The 20,928-nt window shown below is 55.6% G+C and overlaps 1 protein-coding gene across 4 annotated transcripts in view; it reads left to right on the forward strand.

Moving 5' to 3' along the window:
• Positions 1-20,928, forward strand: part of GRAMD4 (GRAM domain containing 4) — a 134,162-nt gene that overhangs the window by 62,716 nt on the left and 50,518 nt on the right. For all 4 annotated transcript variants that reach the window (XM_063704573.1, XM_063704572.1, XM_063704574.1 and 1 more), the window contains one exon: positions 17,786-17,906. In XM_063704573.1, coding sequence (XP_063560643.1) covers positions 17,786-17,906 — 121 coding nt within the window. The remainder of the gene's footprint in view (positions 1-17,785; positions 17,907-20,928) is intronic.

Genomic DNA, 20,928 nt, shown 5'->3' on the forward strand with positions numbered 1-20,928 from the left:
TTGCCTTTCTGTGAGTCGCAGTGGTTGAATATTGACGGTTTTTCAGTCATGGGGCAGGGGTTCAGTGTTTCACTTTCAGGGAGCAGGTGCTCTTGGTGCGGGGGAAGGATCTGTGAGCATCAACAGGGACCCTCTCCTGGGGCCCGGGAAGCTTCAGGAGAAGAGGCGAGCTGGCATGTGGGGTGGAGGGATGGAGGGACGCCTGTCCAGGCAGATTCGCTTTGAGACGTTGTTGATAACAAAGTTGCAAAATGGAGACAGCTGAACCCACAGGGCTGCCTCTCTGGGGCCGAGCAGATCCTGGAGGAAATGAGGCCACCTGGTCACGAACAGAGCTGCTGGCATCCCTGGACCAGCACTTGTGACTCTGTCCTCAGCATTTGCCAAAGGAGCATCTCCTTTTACCCCTTGGTACCTCATGAAGTAAAAGTGTTGGGTTCACCTCTGACAGCCTGTGGGGTGGTGAGCACGGGGATTATTTTTTAATTATGGAAAATTTCAAATGTATCCAGAAATGGAGCAAAGAGCGTCATGGGCCTCCCTGGTTGAAACCCACCACTGGCCGCAACAAGATTCCCAGCAAGATTCCGGACCAGGCAGGCTTCCTGACACGCCCTCTCCCTGCCCCCAACCCCCTGCCCCGGCCCCCCACCCCCCGCTGAGGTTTTGGAGCAAATCCCAGCCAGCATCCTCTCATTTCAGCTGTAAATATTTCAGTGGGTAGCTCAGTGTGTTTTAAAAACAAAAGCCACGAGTCTAATATCACAACTGAAAAAAGCAAACAGCTTTTCGTTAATACCATCAGCTGTCCAACTTAAGCTCAAATTTCCCTGATAGGGATCGAGCCGCTGCACTCCAGCCCGGATGACAGAGCGAGACCCCATCTCTTAATTTTATTTATTTATTTATTTATTTATTTATTTATTTATTTATTTATTTAGAGATGGAGTCTCACTGTGTCGCCCAGGCCGGAGTGCAGTGGTGCGATCTCGGCTCACTGTAACCTCTGCCTGCCGGGTTCAAGCGATTCTCTGGCCTCAGCCTCCTGAGTAGCTGGGATTACAGGCACACACCTCCATGCCTGGGTAATTTTTGTATTTTTAATGGAGATGGGGTTTCACCATGTTGGCCAGGCTGGTCTCGAACTGTTGACCTCAGGTGATCCGCCTGCGTCGACCTTCCAAAGTGTTAGGATTACAGGTGTGAGCCACTGTGTGCGGCCACATCTCTAAATAAATAAATAAGGAAGGAAGGAAGGAAGTAAACAAATAAGTGTCCCTGATGAGGTCTCAGATTGCCTTGCAGCACTCTGTGAATGAAGAGTCAGATGAGGTTGGTGTGCTGTGCTCGGTGGTGTCTCTCTCCGGTCTTGACCCTGCGGGTTCTCTGCGCGTCACACTTTTTGTCCTTGGTAGACCAGGTCACCTGCTGGACAGTCTCTGCTCTGGACTGTGCTGAAGGCGGCCTAACATGGTCCATACCCTGTGCTTCCTGGTCGTGGCGGGGTTGGGTGACCCTCGGGGGACGATCCCTCTGTTGGTGGTGCCGTGTGCTTCCATGAGGCAGTCTCTGTTTAATGTTACAGCTTTGATGATTATTGCTCGGAGCCATCATTTCATTAGAGGTTGCAGAATGGTCATTTTCTACTTCCGCTATTCTCTCTCCATTTGTTAGCTGACACATTTCCGAAAACAAACTTCCCTTTGTCTGCCGTTTGGCTCCGCCAAGGAGTAGTTCATAGACAAGGGGCAGGGTGCATGGTTGGATTCCCCCCTCATTTTCCAGTTTTCAAAATAGTGAGTTGCATTCTCTTCTGAGAGCATCCACCAGAGAGGGTGTTGGGCTCTCCTGGGGTTTTTGGTATTCTCATGAGACAGTGAATGTAAACATGTTTGGTGTGTTTTGATCATTCTGGCTCGTATCTGATTAATGCTCAAATAGTTCTGCCTCTGGGCCTCTTTCAGTTGGCTTCTGAGAGTCCTTTTGACACAACCCAGTTGTCTCTGAGAGATTCCTTGCCTTTCGGTGTGACCAGATATCCCAGGCTCATCGCCAGCATTTCCTGCCCCAGTCCTGGAATTGACCATTTCTGAAATAAAGCCCTGGTTCCTTTTGGTGGAAGCTGACGTTGACACACTCCATGGGGATCCTGGGGCATTGATGGCCGCTGGTGACCTGTCATGTGTGGACCTTCTCAGTGGACAGGGCTTGGGCCTGAGGAGTTCATACAGATAATTCTATTGGAATTCACATCCAGGACTCCTAAGTGCCTGTGTAACCTCATCAGACTTTTATTGTATCTTTGTTTTGCTGAAATCTTGGTTCTCAGTGAACATCATCAGCATTACACATTTGTTTGATCCCTTGATAATACACAGAATCTCAAAATAAAATATCACGAGATTACTCAATGCAGTCTCTATTTGTTTCTCGTTCTTTTGTCCTTAGGGCTTGTCCCACTAGAAAGGTACAGATTATGGTGTTTGACAGTCACTGGCAAGACTTTTTCCTTCCTTTGAGGCTGTGTTATCAAGTCAGTACAGAGTTGGGTGCATTTGTTTCTTTTCACCTTAGATTTCTAGAGATGGCTTTTTTTCTTTTAAATTTTGACACGATTTCAGACTTACAGGAAAGTCACAAAAATAATACAAAGAATTCTTGTGTATTTTTCATCCAGTTATTCCCCAAAGTTAATATTTTACTGCATTTGTCTGTCTGCCTCTCTTATCTATCTATCCATCCATCCATCTATTTATCCATCCAGGGATCCATTTATCCATTTATCCATCCATCCATCCATCCATCCATCCATCCATCCATCCATCCATCCATCCATCCATGCATGCATCTATCCATCCATCCATCCATCCATCCATCCATCCATCCATCCATTCATTTATCCATCCCTGGATCCATCTATCCATCCACCCACCTACTCACCCATCCATCCATCTATCCATTTATCCATCCATCCATGCATCCATCCATTCATCCATCCATGCATCCATCCATCCATCCATCCATCCATCCATCCCTCTATCCATCCATTTATCCATCCCTGGATCCATCCATCCATCCATACATCCATCCATCCATCCATCCATCCATCTATCCATCCCTGGATCCATCCATCTATCCATCCATCCATCCATCCATCCATCCATCCATCCGTCCGTCCGTCCGTCTGTCCGTCCATCCATCTATCCATCCATCCATTTATCCATCCATCCATCCATCCATCCATCCATCCATCCATCCATCTATCCATCCATCCATCCATCTATTTATCCATCCATGTATTCTTTTTTTCTGAGCTGCTTGATGGTCAGTTACAGACACAATGCCCCTGCGTGCTAAATACTTTTGTAGTATTTCCTAAAGGCAAGGATATTCTCTTATCTAACTTCAGGACAGTTATCAAAATCAGGAAATTAACATTGATACAATGCTATTATTATCTGGTCTGAGATCTTATTCCAACTTCACTATTGTCTAGTAATGTCCTTTGTAGCAAAAGACAGTTCTGAGTTGGGATAGTTTCATGCCTCTTTCGTCTCCTTTCACCTGGAGCAGTAGTTCTTTCTTTGTTTCCTGATATTGACGTTTTTGAAGAGCACAGGTCAGTTATTTTGCAGACTGTCCTCAATTTGGGTTTGTCCCGTTTCCTCATGAAGAGACTCAGGTCATGCGATTATGTCCGTGTGCCACAGACATGATGGTGTGTCCTTAGTGTCACATCAGCGGGTACATGATGCCATTTTGTCCCATAATGCATGATGTAGAGAATTCTTTTTTTAAATTAAATTTATTCATACAGCTATCTAAAATCGTTTCCATGGTTCCAAAGTCAAGGTATATTCAGAGAAGTTGAGTTTCTCTCCTTGCACCCCGCCCCCATTTCCTCTCTTCCCCTGTAGATAACCAGTTTTCTTCTAATTTTACACTGTATTCTTCCAACTGAAATTTTTTATAAACATGAGCATCTATATTGGTTCTTACCTTCCTGCTTAGATAAATGTTAGGGTGCTCACACTTTCTGCACACTCACATTATATCCTGTAGGTCACTCCAAGATGGTACACAGAGATAATCCCTGTTCCAGGTTACACTTGCCCCTCTTCTGTGTTACACCTGTCCCTGTTCCATGTTACACCTGTCCCTGTTCCGTGTTACAACTGTCCCTGTTCCGTATTACATCTGTCCCTGTTCCATGTTACACCTGTCCCTGTTCCGTGTTACACCTGCCCCTGTTCTGGGTTACACCTGTTCCTGTTCCGTGTTATACCTGTCCCTGTTCTGGGTTACACCTGTCCCTGTTCCGGGTTACACCTGCCCCTGTTCCATGTCACACCTGCCCCTGTTCCGTGTTACATCTGTCCCTTTTCCATGTTACACCTGTCGCTGTTCCAGGTTACACCTGTCCCTGTTCTGTGTTACACCTGCCCCTGTTCCGTGTTACACCTGTCCCTGTTCTGTGTTACACCTGCCCCTGTTCCGTGTTACATCTGTCCCTGTCCCGGGTTACAACTGTCCCTGTTCCGGGTTACATCTGTCCCTGTTCCGGGTTACACCTGTCCCTGTTCCGGGTTACACCTGTCCCTGTTCTGGGTTACATTTGTGTCCATGGTGTTACTGTAGCATGGCTTCATCCACTTGTCCACTTGTTCCCTGTTTTGTGTTTTTTTTTTACTTTGTTTTGTTTTTGAGATAGGGTCTTGCTCTGTCACTCAGGCTGGAGTGCAGTAGCACAATCCTGGCTCACTGCAGCCTTGACTTCCCAGGCTCAAGCAATCCTCCTACCTCAGTTTCCTGAGCAGCAGGGACTATAGGCACATGCCACCACACATGGCCTTTTTTTTTTTTTTTTTTTTGTGGAGACGGGGCTTCACCATGTTGCCCAGGCTGATCTTGAACTCGTGGACTCAAGCCATCCATCCGCCTCGGCCTCTCAAAGTTTATTACAGGCGTGAGCCACTGTGCCTAGCCTTTTTTGTTCCCTGTTGATGGACAGTTGTACTGTCTCCAGGAGTAGAGGATGTTAGTAGTTACTGATAGTTCTTCGCAGGCTGTCTGCACCTGGAGGATATGGGATGAGCTCATTTTTATACCCCAAGCATGATGTCTTGGGTATAGTGGGAGCTTGGTGAATGGAGGGATTAATTGCAGATTAGTTGGAGTTCGCCTAGCAGAACCTGTGCCTTGTCCCATTCTCACTCCCATCTTAGTCCCCAGAAGGATATAGAATGTAAGAGAGGATATTATGTCATCTGGGGACCCACAGACATATTCTGGTTGTCACTAAGCCAACGTCTGTGTGCCACTGTGGCCATCTCTGCCTCGCCTGACCTGCAGGAGGGAGTGCTGACATGGAGAGCTGTGTTCAGGAGTCAGGACCCAGTTCTTATTCTCGACTCAGGCGCTGGTTAGCAGGTGGCTGTGAGCATTTACCCGTTTGGGGCCTCAGCTCCCCCACCTGTAAAGCAGCTAAGTGGTCAGTGTTAAAATTCCACTCAATTATCTATAGTGCTTTCTCTCAGAAAGCAGAGTGTTACTCTTCATGGAGGAGAGGAAATGGCCCAAGCGTGCCGCAGCCTTCTCTGATGATTAAATCCTGAAGAGTACAAATGTTCCTGCAAGCAAATGACACAGGATGAAGAATGTGAAGTTGAAATGGGTTTTGGCTCATGGCTGAAGGCAGGAGCCTAAATTTGTTAAAGAAGCACATAAATAAATTAAAAGCATCGTGCGTTTTTATTTAGCCCAAATGCATTTCGGTTGCTAGTGCTTTTTGAGCGTGGTTGCCGTGCATGCGTGTGCATCTGTTGGTCACTAGTCACCTGCTGCATGCAGGCTCTGGGAGGTGAGATTCCCCAGGGTTGTAAGGTGCACACATAGCCTCTACCCAAGAGCACTGTGATGTAGAATTTGGATTTTGGGGGAAAGTGCTTCTGAGGACCCTCGGGGCCAGAGAGCTTCTCTTCCTGGGGGCTTCCCGGTTGCTAGGCTGTGTAGGGGAGCCCTCATGACTGCCTTTCTTCTTCCTGTGTTGCCGGAGAGGGCTGCAGATGCCTCCCTGGCTGAGCTGGAGGGTGCTCCCCTAGGCTACCACGCCCTGTCTCTGGGCATGGGTACCCTCGTAGTGCCAGACACGGGTGGATTCCCGGCAGATGCACTCACACGGGCAGTGGCAGTGGTTCCTCAAGAGTGTGACTTGGAGAGAGACTGCCTTTTCCTCCTGAGCCCCTGATGCTCCCAGAACCTCCCTTTCCTGCTGTGACATACAGGGATCAGAGTGGCTGGCCCTTACGCCATGGGAGATCTTCTCGAAGAAGCTGGCAGGAGGGGCTAGCCATCTGCTTCCTGAGGCCTGCAGGCCTTCCTCTGAATGCACAGTTTTTAATGGAGGGGTCCTGGAGGGGAAGGGAAGTTTCTAGGTGGCTGTCCTGGGTGATTCAGAGGAAGACCTTCCTTACCATTGAAGTCTTCTGGAAGCAGAAGGGTCTGAGGAGCTGCCAGCTCCCTGCTGGCGGGGGTGTCCTTTTGAGGCCTGATGGAGACAGGCTTAGGTGTGGGGCTGACTCGATGTCCCTGGACTTGCCCCTTCAGACCTGGGCCTGTGGGTGTGGTTCTTGGCTCAGGCCTTTTAAACTCTGCTCTTACAGTTTCTCTGGTGGTGAAAAGCTAAACTCTGTGTTAGTGTGTTTTCACGCTACTGATAAAGACATACCTGAGACTGGGCACTTTACAAACAAAAGCGGTTTAATGGACTCACAGTTCCACATGGCTGGGGAGGCCTCACAATCATGGCGGAAGGCAAGGAGGAGCAAGTCACATCTTACCAGATAGCAGCAGGCAAAGAGAGAGCTTGTGCAGGGAAACTCCCCCTTATAAAACCATCAGATCTCGTGAGACTCCTTCACGATCACAAGAACAGCACGGGAGAGACCTGCCCCCATGTTTTAATTACCTCCCACGGGGCCCCTCCCACAACACTTGGGAATTCAAGATGAGATTTGGGTGGGGACACAGCCAAACCATATCAGACTTCCAGGGCCAGACACTGGGTTGGTCTGGTTCTGCCCTAGAGTGACATGTTTAATAAGTGACGACTGTGAGCGGGTGACCCAGACCTACAGAAGGGAGCAGACAGGCAGAAGATGAAGACAGGTGGCACTGATACAGCGGTGTGTCTATATTATATGGAATTTCCCTAGGAAGAAATGAAGTTGGCCCAAATCCCTGTTTCTCCATCACCTCCATTGCCCCATGAACACCTGTCTGCTCTTTAATTACACATTGTGGATGTTTGGCCCTGGGATACTTCATTGCCCAGGACAGATCTTTGAGTACAGGGGTGAGCTGACCCCACCACACCGAGTTCCTGGCCTGTTCTGTCCCTGGAGCTCACACCTCAAAAGAGAAACCCCTGATCCTGCCAGTGGGGGGCCTCCTCCCTGCTGCCCCCAGGGGCTGGGATGAAGTCAGAGAGGGAGCCTGAACACACCTGCCTGTGTGTTTTGCAACGGCTGCAGGTCCTGGGTCCAGCATTGTCGTCTGACAGGTGTTTTGGATGATGCCTGTGTTGAATTCCATGGGAAGTGTTAAGTCGGGAACCACTGCCCACCTCTGTGACCTCTCTAGTCGCTGCGTCCCGCCCTGCTGAACACATCCCAGCTCCCTGGCCTCACAGCCAAGGTCCTGCGTGCATTGGGTGAGACATTCCCCAGGCCAGCAAGCCTTCCTGCCCTCTGCACCTCATCTGTAGATGAGGCTACATGGCAGAGATGGGCTCTCTCGTGGCACATGGAGAGTACTGGTGCAGCAGTTGGCATGTCCTGATGTCCCAGCTCTGTAAGGAGACCCTTATTTGTCATATTCATCTACCAACTGGAGTCATATGGGAGGGAGTAAAGGTAGCTGCTGCCTTATCTGTGATTTCCGAGGACCTGGGCCCAGAGCCTGGCAGCTACTGGATGCTCAGCGCACAACTTTATGTATGTCTATATGGATGGATGGATGGCTGTGGGTAAGTGGATAGGTAGATGGGTGGATGGGTGGATGGATGGGTAGATGGATGCATTGCTGGAAAGATGGATGGGTGGATGGATAAATGGATGGATGAGTGGACATGTAGATGGGTGGATGGATAAATGGATGGATGAGTGGACATGTAGATGGATGGATGGGTGAGTGGATGGATGGATGGATCAGTGAGTAGGCAAATGAATGGGTAGATTAGGTAAATGGGTGGGTAAATGTTGGATGGATGGATGGGTTGATGAACAGACAAGTGAGTGGATGGATGGATGGATGGATGGATGGATGGGTGGATGAATGGGTGAGTGGATGAATAGATGGGTGGGTGAATGGCAGAGGGATGGGTAGATGGATGGGTGAATGGGTGGATGGATGGATGGGTGAGTGGATGGATGGATAAATGGATGGATGGGTGAGTAGATAGATAGATGGGTGGGTGAATGGGAGAAGGGATGGTTAGATGGGTGGGTGAGTGGATGTGTGGATGGATGGACATGTGGGTGGATAGATGGATGGATGATTGGATAGATGGATGCATCAATGAGAAGGCAAACGAATGGGTAGATTAGGTAATGGGTGGGTAAATGATTGATGGATGCATGGATGGATGGATGGATGGATGGATGGATAGATAGGTAGACAAATGAACTAATAGGCTGTTTCCTCCACTAGGCATGCTCTTTTGCGTATACTTTAAGGCCTTACTGGCCACCTTCCAGAGCTCCAGATGCACCACCTTGCTCCCATTCTGTCTGGTGTTTGGTCTCAGATGCAGTTTTATCTGTGCCACCTTTGCTTCCTAGTGCTTTGGGGCCTAGAGTCACCAGCTGGAACTGGAGTTGGGGAGTGTCCCTGATTGCCCCTAGCCCACACTCAGCAGGGAGCAGGTGCCTGGCAGAGAGCCTGTTGCTGTGGGAAGGGACTGGGGGCCTGGAGGGCTTGGCTGCTGGGTGCCAAGCGCTTGGTTGGAAAGGGAGGTTGTGGGGGCGAGGGATGGCACGTGCTGTCGAGCACACGCCTCTCCTGGCTCCGTGCTGGGCCGGAGCCCCAGAGTCCAGCCCACAGGCTGTCAGATGCCGCGTGCCTCTCACAGGGAGAGGCAGGCGTCGGTTTCTGAAAACCAGCTGCTCTGGGTGAAAACCCTGGCTGGGATCCTAGTTCTTCTTATTTGACGTGGTAAAAATGTCAGTACATTATCTGTCCACCTTAGATACTGCATTGGTGTCCTGAAATGTACCTAAAACGGTGGTCGGCCAGCTATGTGCGCAGCAGCCTTCAACATTAGGATGTGACGCACTTGGAAGCTTGCTCCTTCCTGGTTACCAGCCAAGACAGTGTTGACAGTTGATCGTTCAGTAAACATTATCTCTGCACATAGCGGTAAATGACACCGCAATAAATAAATGTTAGGGAGAAAATGCAGGCAAAACTTCACAATAAAAGCGAGGCATTTCTTGGAATTCTCTCTTTTCCCTGAGCAGGGAGGGCCACGGGAGGAAGGGGTTAAAAGGGCTGCCTCTGTGCTGGTGGCTGTAGATGAAGCTGTACTCTGGGCTCTGCAGTGTAACTTGCAGCCCGGTGATTCGATGGAGGGAGTGCCTGTCTTCTAGAAAGTTCCTGTGGTGATGGCGGGAGGGCTGAATTGGGCTGGGAGAGTTCAGGTGAGAGTCCGGGGGAGGTGGCCAGGTGGGGCCTCTGGGTGTGCGGGCCTCCGGGGATGCGGGCCTCCGCTAGGCCAGGAGCAGCTTTTTGGGTGGATCCTGAGTTTGCACCCCTGGCCTGGTGGGAAGGAGTTTTATTTAAAGATTATCACTTGATTTTTATTTTTGGGTGAGGCTGGGCCTGTTGAATCAGTCGTGTGCCAAGAGGACTCCTGCCTGAGAGATCTACTTTTACAGGTTTAAAAATAGCCGCAGAACTGCTTTCCTTCCTCTCAGTAACTTCCCTGTGCGCTGAGTGTCGAGGCTGGGTGGAGGGCTGGGCGTCGAGGCTGGGTGGAGGGCTGGGCGTCGAGGCTGGCAGGAGGGCTGAGCATTGAGGCTGGGTGGACGGCCGAGCCTCAGCCCCACAGTCTGGGCCTGCGTAGGCCTGAGCCGACATATCTCCTTTGCCTCCCCTCAAATCAGGGTGGCCGTTCACTCATCAGAGAATGTTCTGGGGGTTGCCCCGGAGTGACCAGTGAGGTGGTTGTCCCTGCCCTTCTCCTCGCAGATGCTGGGGAGGCGTGAAGGCTGGAGCAGGTGGGTGCACAACCAGCCTGGCTGTCCCAGGGCTTCCTTTAGCCTCTGTGGGGGCGATTTCTATGTGCCATGTGTCGCCACGCCAGGCTCTTGTCCTGTCCCAGGGGATCCTAGTCTGTGGCTGATTCTGCTTCATTCCTTGGAGAGTGGTGGCTGGTGCTGACTGGAAGTGGGTGGGGCTGCCTGCAGGACCAGAGTCACTCTTCCTTGTGAGCGTCCCTAAACCTTGCGCTAGAGCTTGACCCCCGACTGCAAGACGCCTGTGGGTCTGAGGGTCCCTCTGGGCACGCAGAGTGTCCCCTGGGCCTCCTTCCATCTTCCCCTCTCCTCGACATATTTTTCTGCCCAGTGGCTCTTGTGATAGGTTGGAGTGGGGGCAGGCCCTGGCCCATCGGGTAGCCGTCTTGGTTTCCCTGTGTGCCACGTACCCGGGCCATCTTGCTTTCCTTCCTGACAATGAGACGGCTGATGTGCCTTCCTAGGCATCGGGGGAGCAGACCCCTGGATGAGAACTCACGAGGCAGGCACAGATTTCTCTTTCCAGGAGCTCCCTTGGGACTTAGGTTCTAGGGTCTGACTCACTCGTTGGGCAGGCATTTTGGGCCCCTGGCCTCCCATTGGGTTCCTTGCCATTTGGTGGCTGCTGTGACCAGGTGTGCTGTGCACTCAGCCTATTTTGGTCAGCCCTCGACCCTGGAAGAGGCGCAGCTCACTGGGCTGGAAACAGTGCCACGGGATCTGCACAAGCTGTGGCCTCTGATGTGGTGGCTTCTCTGCTGCTGCAGGGCCGTGACTTTCTGGTCTGATGTTGCGGGCCACGGCTTCTGTCCCTGGGTCTCCACCTGTGACTTGGCCCCTGGCAGGTGTGATATCACGCGCATCCTGGTGCACCCGGGCAGCCTCCCATCCCTGTGCAGCATGTATGGCTGCCACCTGGACTCTGCTCACACACGTCTTGCACATGTCTGTGCCCAAGACAGGTGCAGGGGGTCTTGAGAGAGCAGGTGCCCCGTGCTGCCATTAGGATGCGCTGTGGCAGGTCATGCATTTGTGGGCCACGTGGGTGACTCTGGAACACCCCCTCCATCTGTGCTGTTCACTGCGGGGGTTTAGAGAGGCTCGGTGTGCACTTTTCTGGTGGGGCCGCCTTGGTGGCGGCACCGGGGAATCCTGCTTCAGGTGCCTTTGAGGGCGGAGCTGGAGGTGGGGAGGAGAGAGACGGAGCTAGGGGCTGCCAGGGACGCTGTACTCCTTTAGGGCTCCTGGACCCACCAAAGGAGGGCTTCCAGTGGTTTTATGACCCAAGGACTGCCAGGGGCAGGAAAGTCCACGCCGGGCCAGGTGGAAGGAAGAGGACTGTCCCAGCCTGCCTAGGCACTTGGTTCCTTTGCTTGACACGATTGTCTCGAGGGAGAGTGTGGTTGGCACACTCACGGCCCCACAGAGTGTCCATGTCCCCCTAGCCTGTGAATGTGGCCTCCCATGGCAGAAGGGACTTTGTAGATGTGGATGAGTCGCAGACCTTTGGTGGAGATGGTTCTGGATTATCTGGGGGCGCACAGTCACCACAAAGGTTCTGAGAAGGAGACGGCAGGAAGGTCAGAGGCCATGTGAGGGTGGGGTTAGAGGTCACAGTGATGTCATTGCTCCCTGGGGGCCACAAGCCAAGGAGCACAGGGGCCTCAGGAAGCTGGAAAGGCAGGAAATGGGTCTCCTCCTTCCCAGAGCCTGCAGAAGGAACAGCCCTGCCCACGCCGTGACCTCAGCCCAGGGAGACCCAGGTTGGACTTCTGACCCCAGAACTGTAAGAGAATACGTTTGTGTTGTTTTAAGCCGCTGTGTTGGTGGTGAGCCATGGGAAACAAATGCAGAGGTCACCAAGGGGCTCCGTGGCCTGCCCTGTGTGTGGCCTCGCTCCCACCCCCACCCTGCAGGACACCTTGGCCCTGACCTGCAGGGCAGGGAGGCCTGTGGGTGGGGCAGCCCGGCGTCCTCAGTGTCTGTGAGCAGCTCGGGGCACAAGGAGGCCCACTCCGGAGGCCGAGGGAACCCAGAGCCTCGGCAGCAGCCGCAGATTTTCGGTGCCTGGACGGGGGCCGGGGCTGGACGAGAGGAGTCTGCCGTGTGAATAGCAGCTCAGCAGTTTGCTCCGGGCTGGAAATCGGCCCTCCTGTTTCTTTTCTTACTCGGGAAAGAGAAAGAAAAGTTGATGATGGGGGATTTGCATCGCCTTTGTCCTGTGGAAAGATACAGCTGTGCTCGGCACACTGCAGTTGACCTCAATGTGTCGCTGGTGGGCAGGAGGCAGGCCAGTGCGATGGAGTCGTGGGGCGTGTGATCATCATTTCAGTTTCGGGAGAGACAGCAGCTCGGCCTTGCAGGGAGCTGTGTGCTCAGAGATAGGAAGGACTCATGGGAGAGCAGTGGTCAGACGCCCCGGCCGGTTTCGTTTACTTAGCTGTCTTTGTACCATCAGGAACGACACTGGGCAAAGGTGGGAAGCCTCATGGCTCTTCCGGAAGCTGGGACAGGCTGATTTGCCACGCTGTCCGAGGAGCCCTGTCTGCAAGGCTGAGGGGGCCGTGCCGCCCGCTGACCCGGGAGCCAGGCATCCTTTGGGCTCTGAGCAGCGAGGATGGCGGGGCTCTGGCGTTCACATGGCGTCCTCTGGGCTCTGAGCAGCGAAGATGGCCGGGCTCTGGCGTTCACGTTTGTCGGGGCTCTGCAGAGAGCCTGACCCCAGGAGGTCCAGGGTGGAAAGAGGGGCGGCTGCCTGAGGCCCCTTTGACCTCTGAACCCAGGCTTGTGAGTGTGCTTTTTCACACAGGCAGGCACGACACAGCATCCCAGGCTCCAGGAAGGACCCGTGTCCGCATCCATCCACATCCGTCCCTGGGCTGGGACTGGCCACCTTGGCCCAAGCTTTGGCCAATGCTCTGCCGCGTGGTGGAACCCGGCTGGCTGCTGCCCTTTCACAGCTTAGTGACTCCAGGAAGGGGCGTAGGGGGCAGCCCCATTTAGGAAAATGTGGTTTCCTGTTACCCGTGCAGGGAGGGGCCAAAGTGCCTCTCTGACCTATGGATGGAGAGGCATGTGGGCTGCCTTGACCTTGACAGGGCCAAGATCAGAGGAGGTGATGTGTGGGTACTAGGAGTTAACCTGGGAAAGTACCTGAGCTTTCCCGCCTTGGCCTACTCCGCCCAAGAGGCCTGCCGGGAGCAAGCCTGCCCAGTGTGACTTGTCTCACCTCTGTGTTCCCACGCGATAGACTCACTACCACAACATGAAGACAGAGGCATGAGATGGAAACACCCCGTGGCTGTCTCTGAACCCTCCCCAGCTGGCTCCGAATTTGGGACTGAGCCAGGCGGACGCTCCCTTTGGGGAGAAACACCGGCTGACGGGGCACTTGGTTCCTTCCTTCGCTTCTCCAGTGAGCCTTGATTAAGCCCCTTCTGTATGCCAGGCACACCGAAAGAGGGGCCAGAAGGCTGAGAATCGGGTCTGTTGGAGGTGGCTGGGGGGTAGGGTGGGAGGGCAGCATCCATCTCAGGTGGGCCAAGATGCCCAGGCTCTCCTGGCTGTCAGTGGGCGTGTGACCCCTCGGAGGAAGGGTCTCCAGGCTCCTCCTGCCTTGGGGCATGGACCCACCCACCAAGGGCTTCAGGGCCAGCCCGGGCTCACGCAGTGGGTTCACATGCTCCATGCTGCTCTTGGGGACCCACCCAGGCACCCTCTCAGGCCAGGGTGTTGTCCCCTCTGTTCATGGTGGTGTCCCGGCACCTTGGCAGAGCCCGGTGTGTGATGATTACCTGAGTATTTCTGACAAAGGTGTGCCAGAGCCGGCCCTCAAGTGGCTCCACGAGGGCAGGGGGCTGGGGGCTCGTGCCACATGCAACGTTGGCAAGGGGCTGGGTGGAGGTCCCTGCAGGGGGTGGGGTTTGTGGACTGATCACCGTGTTAGGGCTGTGACACCGAATTCCCAAGTCCCCGCCTGTCTCCACTCCGTGCACGGCCCGCTGGTCAGCGCATCTGCCCTCCCTGCTAGACGCACTGTGTGAGAACTGGCCAAGCTCCCCTCCCAACCACTCTCCCTTCCCCACATCTTGCTGGCTTCTCCTTGGGCCAGGCTGGGTCTTGGGGCCAGAACAGATGGTGACACCGGGGTGGTCCCTCCTCCAGAACCTGTGGGGTGTGTTGGGCACAAGTCAGGGAGGCCTGCAAGTAATGGAGGCTTGGAAATGTCACACTGTACCAGGAGGTTGTGTGCCATTTCTGGGAATCCCCACCCAGCACACGGAGTGGGAATCATGTCCCCAAGAGGAAAGAGCAGGACCCGTGAGAGAAGATGACAGAAGGCTACGCCAGATGGGGGGGGCTGTTGGGGAAGTCACTCGGGGAAGTGGTATTGGGGTCAGGACTGAGGCTGAGGGACACCTTACCCTGGAGGGCGGAAGAGAAGCTTCCTCGGGAGCAGGGCCAGGACATGCAAAGGTCCTGGGGCAGGCCCGACCCTCGGCAAATCTGAATATTTTCTGGACATTTGAGGACCTAAAAGCAGGTCTCTGTGGCTTAAGCCCAAAAACCAAAGATGAGGGGTGGTGTGGAGGGCGCTGAGGCTAGGAGTGGGTGGGTGGGGGCCTCGGGAGGGAGCTTCAAGCTGGGAAGTTGGATTCATTGCCAGCCCGGTGAGGAGTTCTAAGCGGGAAAGCAACAAGTTCTGGCTTGTGCTATACAAGCAGCCTTGGACCTCAGCTTGGAGCCGGATGGGAGGGTGTGCGAGGAGCTGGGAGGCCGGTTAAGAACATGGGGATGGGGCTGGGGCAGCTGAGAGACCAGCAGAGCGGATGGATCTGGGATCTTGGAAGAAAGAACCCCAGACGTGTAGGGGGTGAAGGGCCTCCGCCCAAATGTGGCTGGCACTGCTCCCCTCTGCTGTAAAGGAGCCAGCCGGCCGCCCAGAGAGGGCTGGGGGGTAGCTCCCTCAGCCCTGGAGACGTGTGCCCACAGCCCTGGGTCAGGGGCCCTGCTGCTCCTGCCGCCTCCTTCCTGCTGCTCTGAACTGGAGCCCCAGGCCGGGCTGGACCCTGCCCCTGATTCTGACCCAGAAGCCTCCCCAAGGCCCTAGGCAGAGGCCACCTGCCTCCCTTCTGACCCTGCCTTTGCGCAGCTCCAGGACTGAGCACTTGGTACCTTGCAGCCTGTCCCGAGCCCTGGGGAGGCACCAGCTTCAGCTAACGCTCTGCCAGGTGGGGGAACCTGGCCATGTCAGCGGGTCGGGGACCTTGGTCCGCAGAGAAAAGTAGCCGTGCCAGGGCCAGACGCTTCTCCCCAGAACGGAGGCGGGGCGGGGAGGGGGAGCTCTGGAGGGAACCAGCCTGATGAGACCAGGCAGCCCGCGGGGACAGGCCCAGTGCCCCCCACCCCAGCCTCCATGGGGAGGGTCTTCTCCAGGCCAGCTCAGCTGCCCTGGGGGGCTCTCGGGAGTCCAGGATGCTGAAGGACACTGAAACCATGCTTGAAGAAGGGCCGATCCCAGCAGGCCGGGGAGCGGGGCAGAGCTCCAGACACCCACATTGGGCAAGTGGATCCTGGCCCTTGGTAAATCCGAATATTTTCTCTCTGGTTAGTAACAGCGAGTAACAGCATCCACCACCCCCAGTGGGAGTGGGGCTGGTGAGATGCAGGTGCCTGTCTCTTCCCTTTTGGGTACCGTGAGCCTGTGGCTGCTGGGCAGGATGGTGTGCTGACCTTTGGCTTCTGGGTTTACTGACCCTAGTCCACCCGCGGCTGCTCCCTGCCTGGGCACGGCCCCCTGCTGTTTCTGTACGGCTACATCTCCCTGGACATTGGCTGGGACCGGGGCCTGAGGCTGTCATACTGCCCTTGGCCCCAGTTTTGGAGTCTTAGGTATGGCCCTGTGGCCCCAAGTCATGTGGTGAGGTGTCCAGGACAGGAAAGGAAGCTACTGGGGTCACTCCCACCCTACCCAGAAAGAAACTTCCAGGCTTAGAAGCCTGCCATCAGCCCTGGGCCGCTGGCCAGACCCCCAAGGGTTCCTGCCTCACACTGGTGGGGTCTGGCTGCTGGCCCTGCCCAAGAACCTGGGTGAATTCATCAGCCACGTTCCTTTGTCTCAGGAATATCTCCTGGGACTCCAGCAAACACGCTTCTCCTGCTGCCATTGCCATTTTGTAAGGTCTCAGCGTGTCCGCCCCATGGTCAGTGTGGTCTGTGCAGTTGAAGTCGAGGCTGACTGATCTGGACCCTCAGCCACCATGGGCCACAGCCAGCCCTCAGCCACCATGGGCCACAGCCAGCCCTCAGCCACCATAGGCCACAGCCAGGCAGCCTTCTGGGGAGAGACAGCACTTAGGTGACCCTCAGCTGGGTTCTGCAAGCCACTGCTGCCCTGTAAACCAGCATTGTTCCACTTGAACTTACCCGTGACCTTGGCCCTGGGGCCGCCTGCCTGAGCCTGTCAAGGAGACAGGGTTAGGCTGGGCAGGGGACACCACACAGAGGAGGGTGGATGGGCTGGGGAGGGGAGCACCTGGGCAGGGTCTGGTCAGTGGCCCAGGCCTCTGAGAAGGACCGAGGACCTGTGGGCGTCCACAGGTGCCGGCTCTCTGCTCTCATCGGTCTGTTGCTCTTGTCCTTCATGCGTGGAGCCTGTGCCAGGCCCTGGGAGGGCAGTGGGGGAGAAGCAAGGGCCTCAGGCTTGCCCTTAGGTGACCCAGCGCTGTTGGTTTTAGGAGGAAGAGGCAGGGATGGGGCAGAGGAAGCGGGAGAGAGGCCGGGTCCCCGTCTCTCCTGTCTTCAAGTGGTAGAAGTGTCCTGACTTCCAGAGGCTGCCTGCACTCCCTGGCTCCTGGCCCCTTCCATCCTCAGTCTTCCAGTCTCTCCAACCTCTGACCTCTGACCCTGCCTCCTCCCTCTGCCTGGATGCTCTTTCCTAGGGTCTGTGGCCTCGCTGTGTTCCCTCCAGGTCTTGACTCAGACCTCACCTTCTCCCAAGGCTTTCCCAGAGCAGCCCTGTGTCCAGCCTGCCCCGTGCTCTTCTCAGGCCCCCTGGCCAGCTTGAGCTGTGGGCTCTCCCCGCTGGCCCAGGGCCTTTGCTCTGCTGCCGACGCGTCCCAGAACCTCACCCAGCACATGGAGGTGTCCTCAGCGTGGCGGTGCTTGGTGAAATGGCTTTTGTGTTCTGTGTTGCACTGTTATGAAGCATAGTGAGGAAATTCACACCCTTGCTTCACCCACCTCTTGCCCCAGTCATGTAAGAGGAGCCCCGTTACTAGCTCCTGCCCAGGAGGAAGGGCTGGATGGGGACCAGTTCATGTCCTGCTGTGAGCGCCCCGCACCCTGGAGGAAGGTCAGGTGCTCAGGTCCGCTTACGGAGCAGAGACCCCTCTGCTGTTTCTGAGTCAGGCACCCCTGCCCCAGCATCCCAGAGTCAGGGCATCACGTAGACATGAGCGATGGTCACCTGGCCGTTCTCTCCCCCATAGAGGAGGAGCTCCGGAAGCTGCGAGAAGAAACCAACGCGGAGATGCTGCGGCAGGAGCTGGACCGGGAGCGGCAGCGGCGGATGGAGCTGGAGCAGAAGGTGCAGGAGGTGCTGAAGGCCAGGTACCGCGCCTTCCTCGGGGCCCTGGCCTGTGTGCGGCTGCCCCAACCCCCCACCCCACCCGCCCCGCCATCCTCTGCTGCACCCATAGCATCTTGGCAGCATCATTCTTGGCCCTGGAGAGGCCTGAGTGTGAGGGTGGGCCCGGCTCCGACTGCCCAGGTATAGGTCCTGCCTGTGCCTGCATGAGCCGTGGTCTTGGGAATGTGTCATCTTCCTGTGCCTCTGGCGGTCTGGAAAAGGGTGCGCAGGTGCTCCTGCCAGCCCCCAGGCCTGGGGCCAGGCCAACTGAAGAGAGGCTTGCCATGGGGCCTGCAGAGCCCCAGAGCCACCTCATGGCTCTGATCCCGGCCTGCTGGTGACCCCATTCTGTGCTTCCACCCAGTGCCCCACCCTGGGGGCCAGCCCGGCCTCTTAGGATCTTCCCAGGACCTGCCTTCCCAGTGCTGCCTGTGTGTGTTCCCATGCTCCCTGTCTGCCCCAGCCGCGCTGCAGCTGCTCAGGCTGCAGCCATGCTGTGGCCCCCGCCCCCCGCCCCCATCCTAGCAGTATCATGTCCTGGGCGCCAGTGCTGCCCTGGCTCCTAGAGAGGCATGTCTGCAGCTGACGTCTTTGCTCTTGTTTGTGGGTCCCATGCGGGACCGTGAGTGCTCACAGCCTCCTCCCTCACCCTGCCCTGCGCCTCACAGTGCCGCCAGCAGGAAGCAGGTCATTCAGGACCCCAGCGCAAGTTACAAAGCCAGTGCCCTCCTGTCTCGCTAACACCACGAGACTCCGTGTCCCTCTGCACAAGTTCAAACTGGTGCCTGGTGCATGAGGCCAGGGAGCTCAGGCCACTCACCTCTGGCTCCCAGGCCTCCCGCTCAGCCTCCACTCCAGCAGCCTTCTGCTTCGGCCTCCCTCTCAGCCTCCACTCCCTCAGCCTCCCCCCTCAGTCTCCACCCTCAGTTTCCGCCCAGCCTCCCCCCAGCATCATCTTCAGCCTCCCTCCTCAGACTCCACTCCCTCAGCCTCCCCACTCAGGTTCCACTCAGCCTCCCTCCAGCCTCCACTCACTCAGCCTCCCCCTTAGCCTTCCCACTCAGCCTCCCTCCAGGTCTCCCACCTCAGCCTCCCACCACCACTGGCCACACCTTTGTCCGTGGTCCCCATGACCTGCATGGATGGCTGTCACCAGTTAGGGAGGCACACGGCATCTCTGGGACAGCCCAGCTGAGCACTGCCTGCTCTGAGCACTCCAGGGGCCGTGTGTCATTGTCAGGACTCCAAGTGTCGCTGCTTAGCTGGCCCTGAGGAAGCGGCTCCCTTCAGCACCCTCAGGTTTAGTGTGTGGGAAGACGGGGGGTCCGCTGGGCTAGCTCCCACTTCTTCCTTGCCCGCCTCCTGCAGGTCAGCATGACCTTGTGGAGTGCCCTGGGGTGCTCATGTGGGGGCTCATGTGGGGGCATCCAGCTGGTGTGGGGGAGGGAGAGGCCTCACTTTCCTATTCTGCCCTGGCAGAACCTACCAGACCAGAAATGGGTGCATGGGCCTCGGCAGGCGCTTTACCTGATGCTGAACCTTCTGTGAAAATCCACAGAAGCTCAAAGCTTAAATTACATTTAATTATGTCGAGTTGCAACAGAGACCTGACCTGCCACGCTGGGAGATCCCAGGGACAGGTGCGGTCCCCAGGCATTTGGCCACCGTGCCATCCCCGCCACGGGACGCTGCTTCTCCCCCGGTGGCTAAGGTGGCCTGAGGCTGTCCCCGTGGCCCTGCTCCCTGTGTTCTGTTTCCCATCCTCTCACTCCCGCCAGCCCCACTCCAGGATCTGGTCCTCATCTTTTACCAAAGCCCCTTGGTGGCAGGTGTGCCCAGCCCGGGTCAGCTGTAAGAACACAGGGAGCCCCATCTCGCACAGTCTCTGCCTTGGGAATGGGTGGGGAATGGGCAGTGAAGGAACATCCAGGCTGTGACCCAGGAAGTGGAAGCTGAAGGTCCTGGGAGCATTAAGGGCTCTCTCCTGCTTTACATGGGGGCGGCGCTTAGGAACCTTCTGGAAGCCTGGAGGAGGAGGGGTGAAGGAAGAGCGGTCCCAGGAAGAGTGACCTCCTCTTTCCTTGTCGTCCTGGTGCAGATCTGGGGTGGGTCTGGGTGGCTGTGGTCTGTCCAGGGTGGGTAGGTGTGTGAGGGCACACACAAACACGCAGACACATGTGCACACACACTGCACACACACATACCACACACTCTGAAGCTGCAGGATTAAAGCACAGCAGTTCTGTTTATGCAAACCTCTATTTTGGTTTTTAAGAAAATTCTCAGAAAGTCACCTTGGTTTAAGGCTACTTGTTAGTAGGCAGAGATTCTCTCCACTGTGGATCCAAAGTCCCCTGAAAACCTCACTGTCTGCTTCCTGCCCGCTGCTTACCTGGCCGTGCCCTGTGTGCCCTGTGCTCCGCCCTCTGTTCTCTTCTCAGGGTTTACTCCTCCCCCAGCTTCCTCCCTCCCCACTCCCGCTCCCCAAGAGTTAGGAAGATTAGGGGCGACCACACAGCACTTGGCCCGGTTCTGTGCTGCACCTGCTCACGGGCCTTGGCTGAGGGGCTGGGTGTGGGACGGAAGCAGACCCTAGTGGCCGTCTAGTGCCCCTGCCCAGACCAGGCAGGTCGCTGGAGTAGGCTGAGCTGGGAGCTGGGTACAGGCTGCTGACAGGTGGCACCCAGCCTGTGGCCTGGCGTGGTGCCTGATAAACACATGTGTGTTGATCAGTATCTTTTCATTAGCAGACGGGTTGGTGATATGAGAGTATTCTGAGTTTAATGATGTTGAAAGAAGCAAGTGTGCTAAAATGAATAGGAAAGGAAAGAGTGGTGAAAGACGCTGGTTGTTTAAAAACAAAACGTGTGCCTGTTGGGAAGGCAGCTCTGTGCTTGCCTGGATACGCTCGGAACCAGCATTTGAGCAGTGGAGACTCTGGAGACAGCCCTGCTGTCCCTGACCTCTCCTGTGCAGTACGTGGTCGCGAGAGCCCTGGGGGGT

Source organism: Gorilla gorilla, chromosome 23 (genome assembly GCF_029281585.2).
Source record: "Gorilla gorilla gorilla isolate KB3781 chromosome 23, NHGRI_mGorGor1-v2.1_pri, whole genome shotgun sequence".
NCBI classification, from domain to species: Eukaryota; Metazoa; Chordata; class Mammalia; order Primates; family Hominidae; genus Gorilla; species Gorilla gorilla.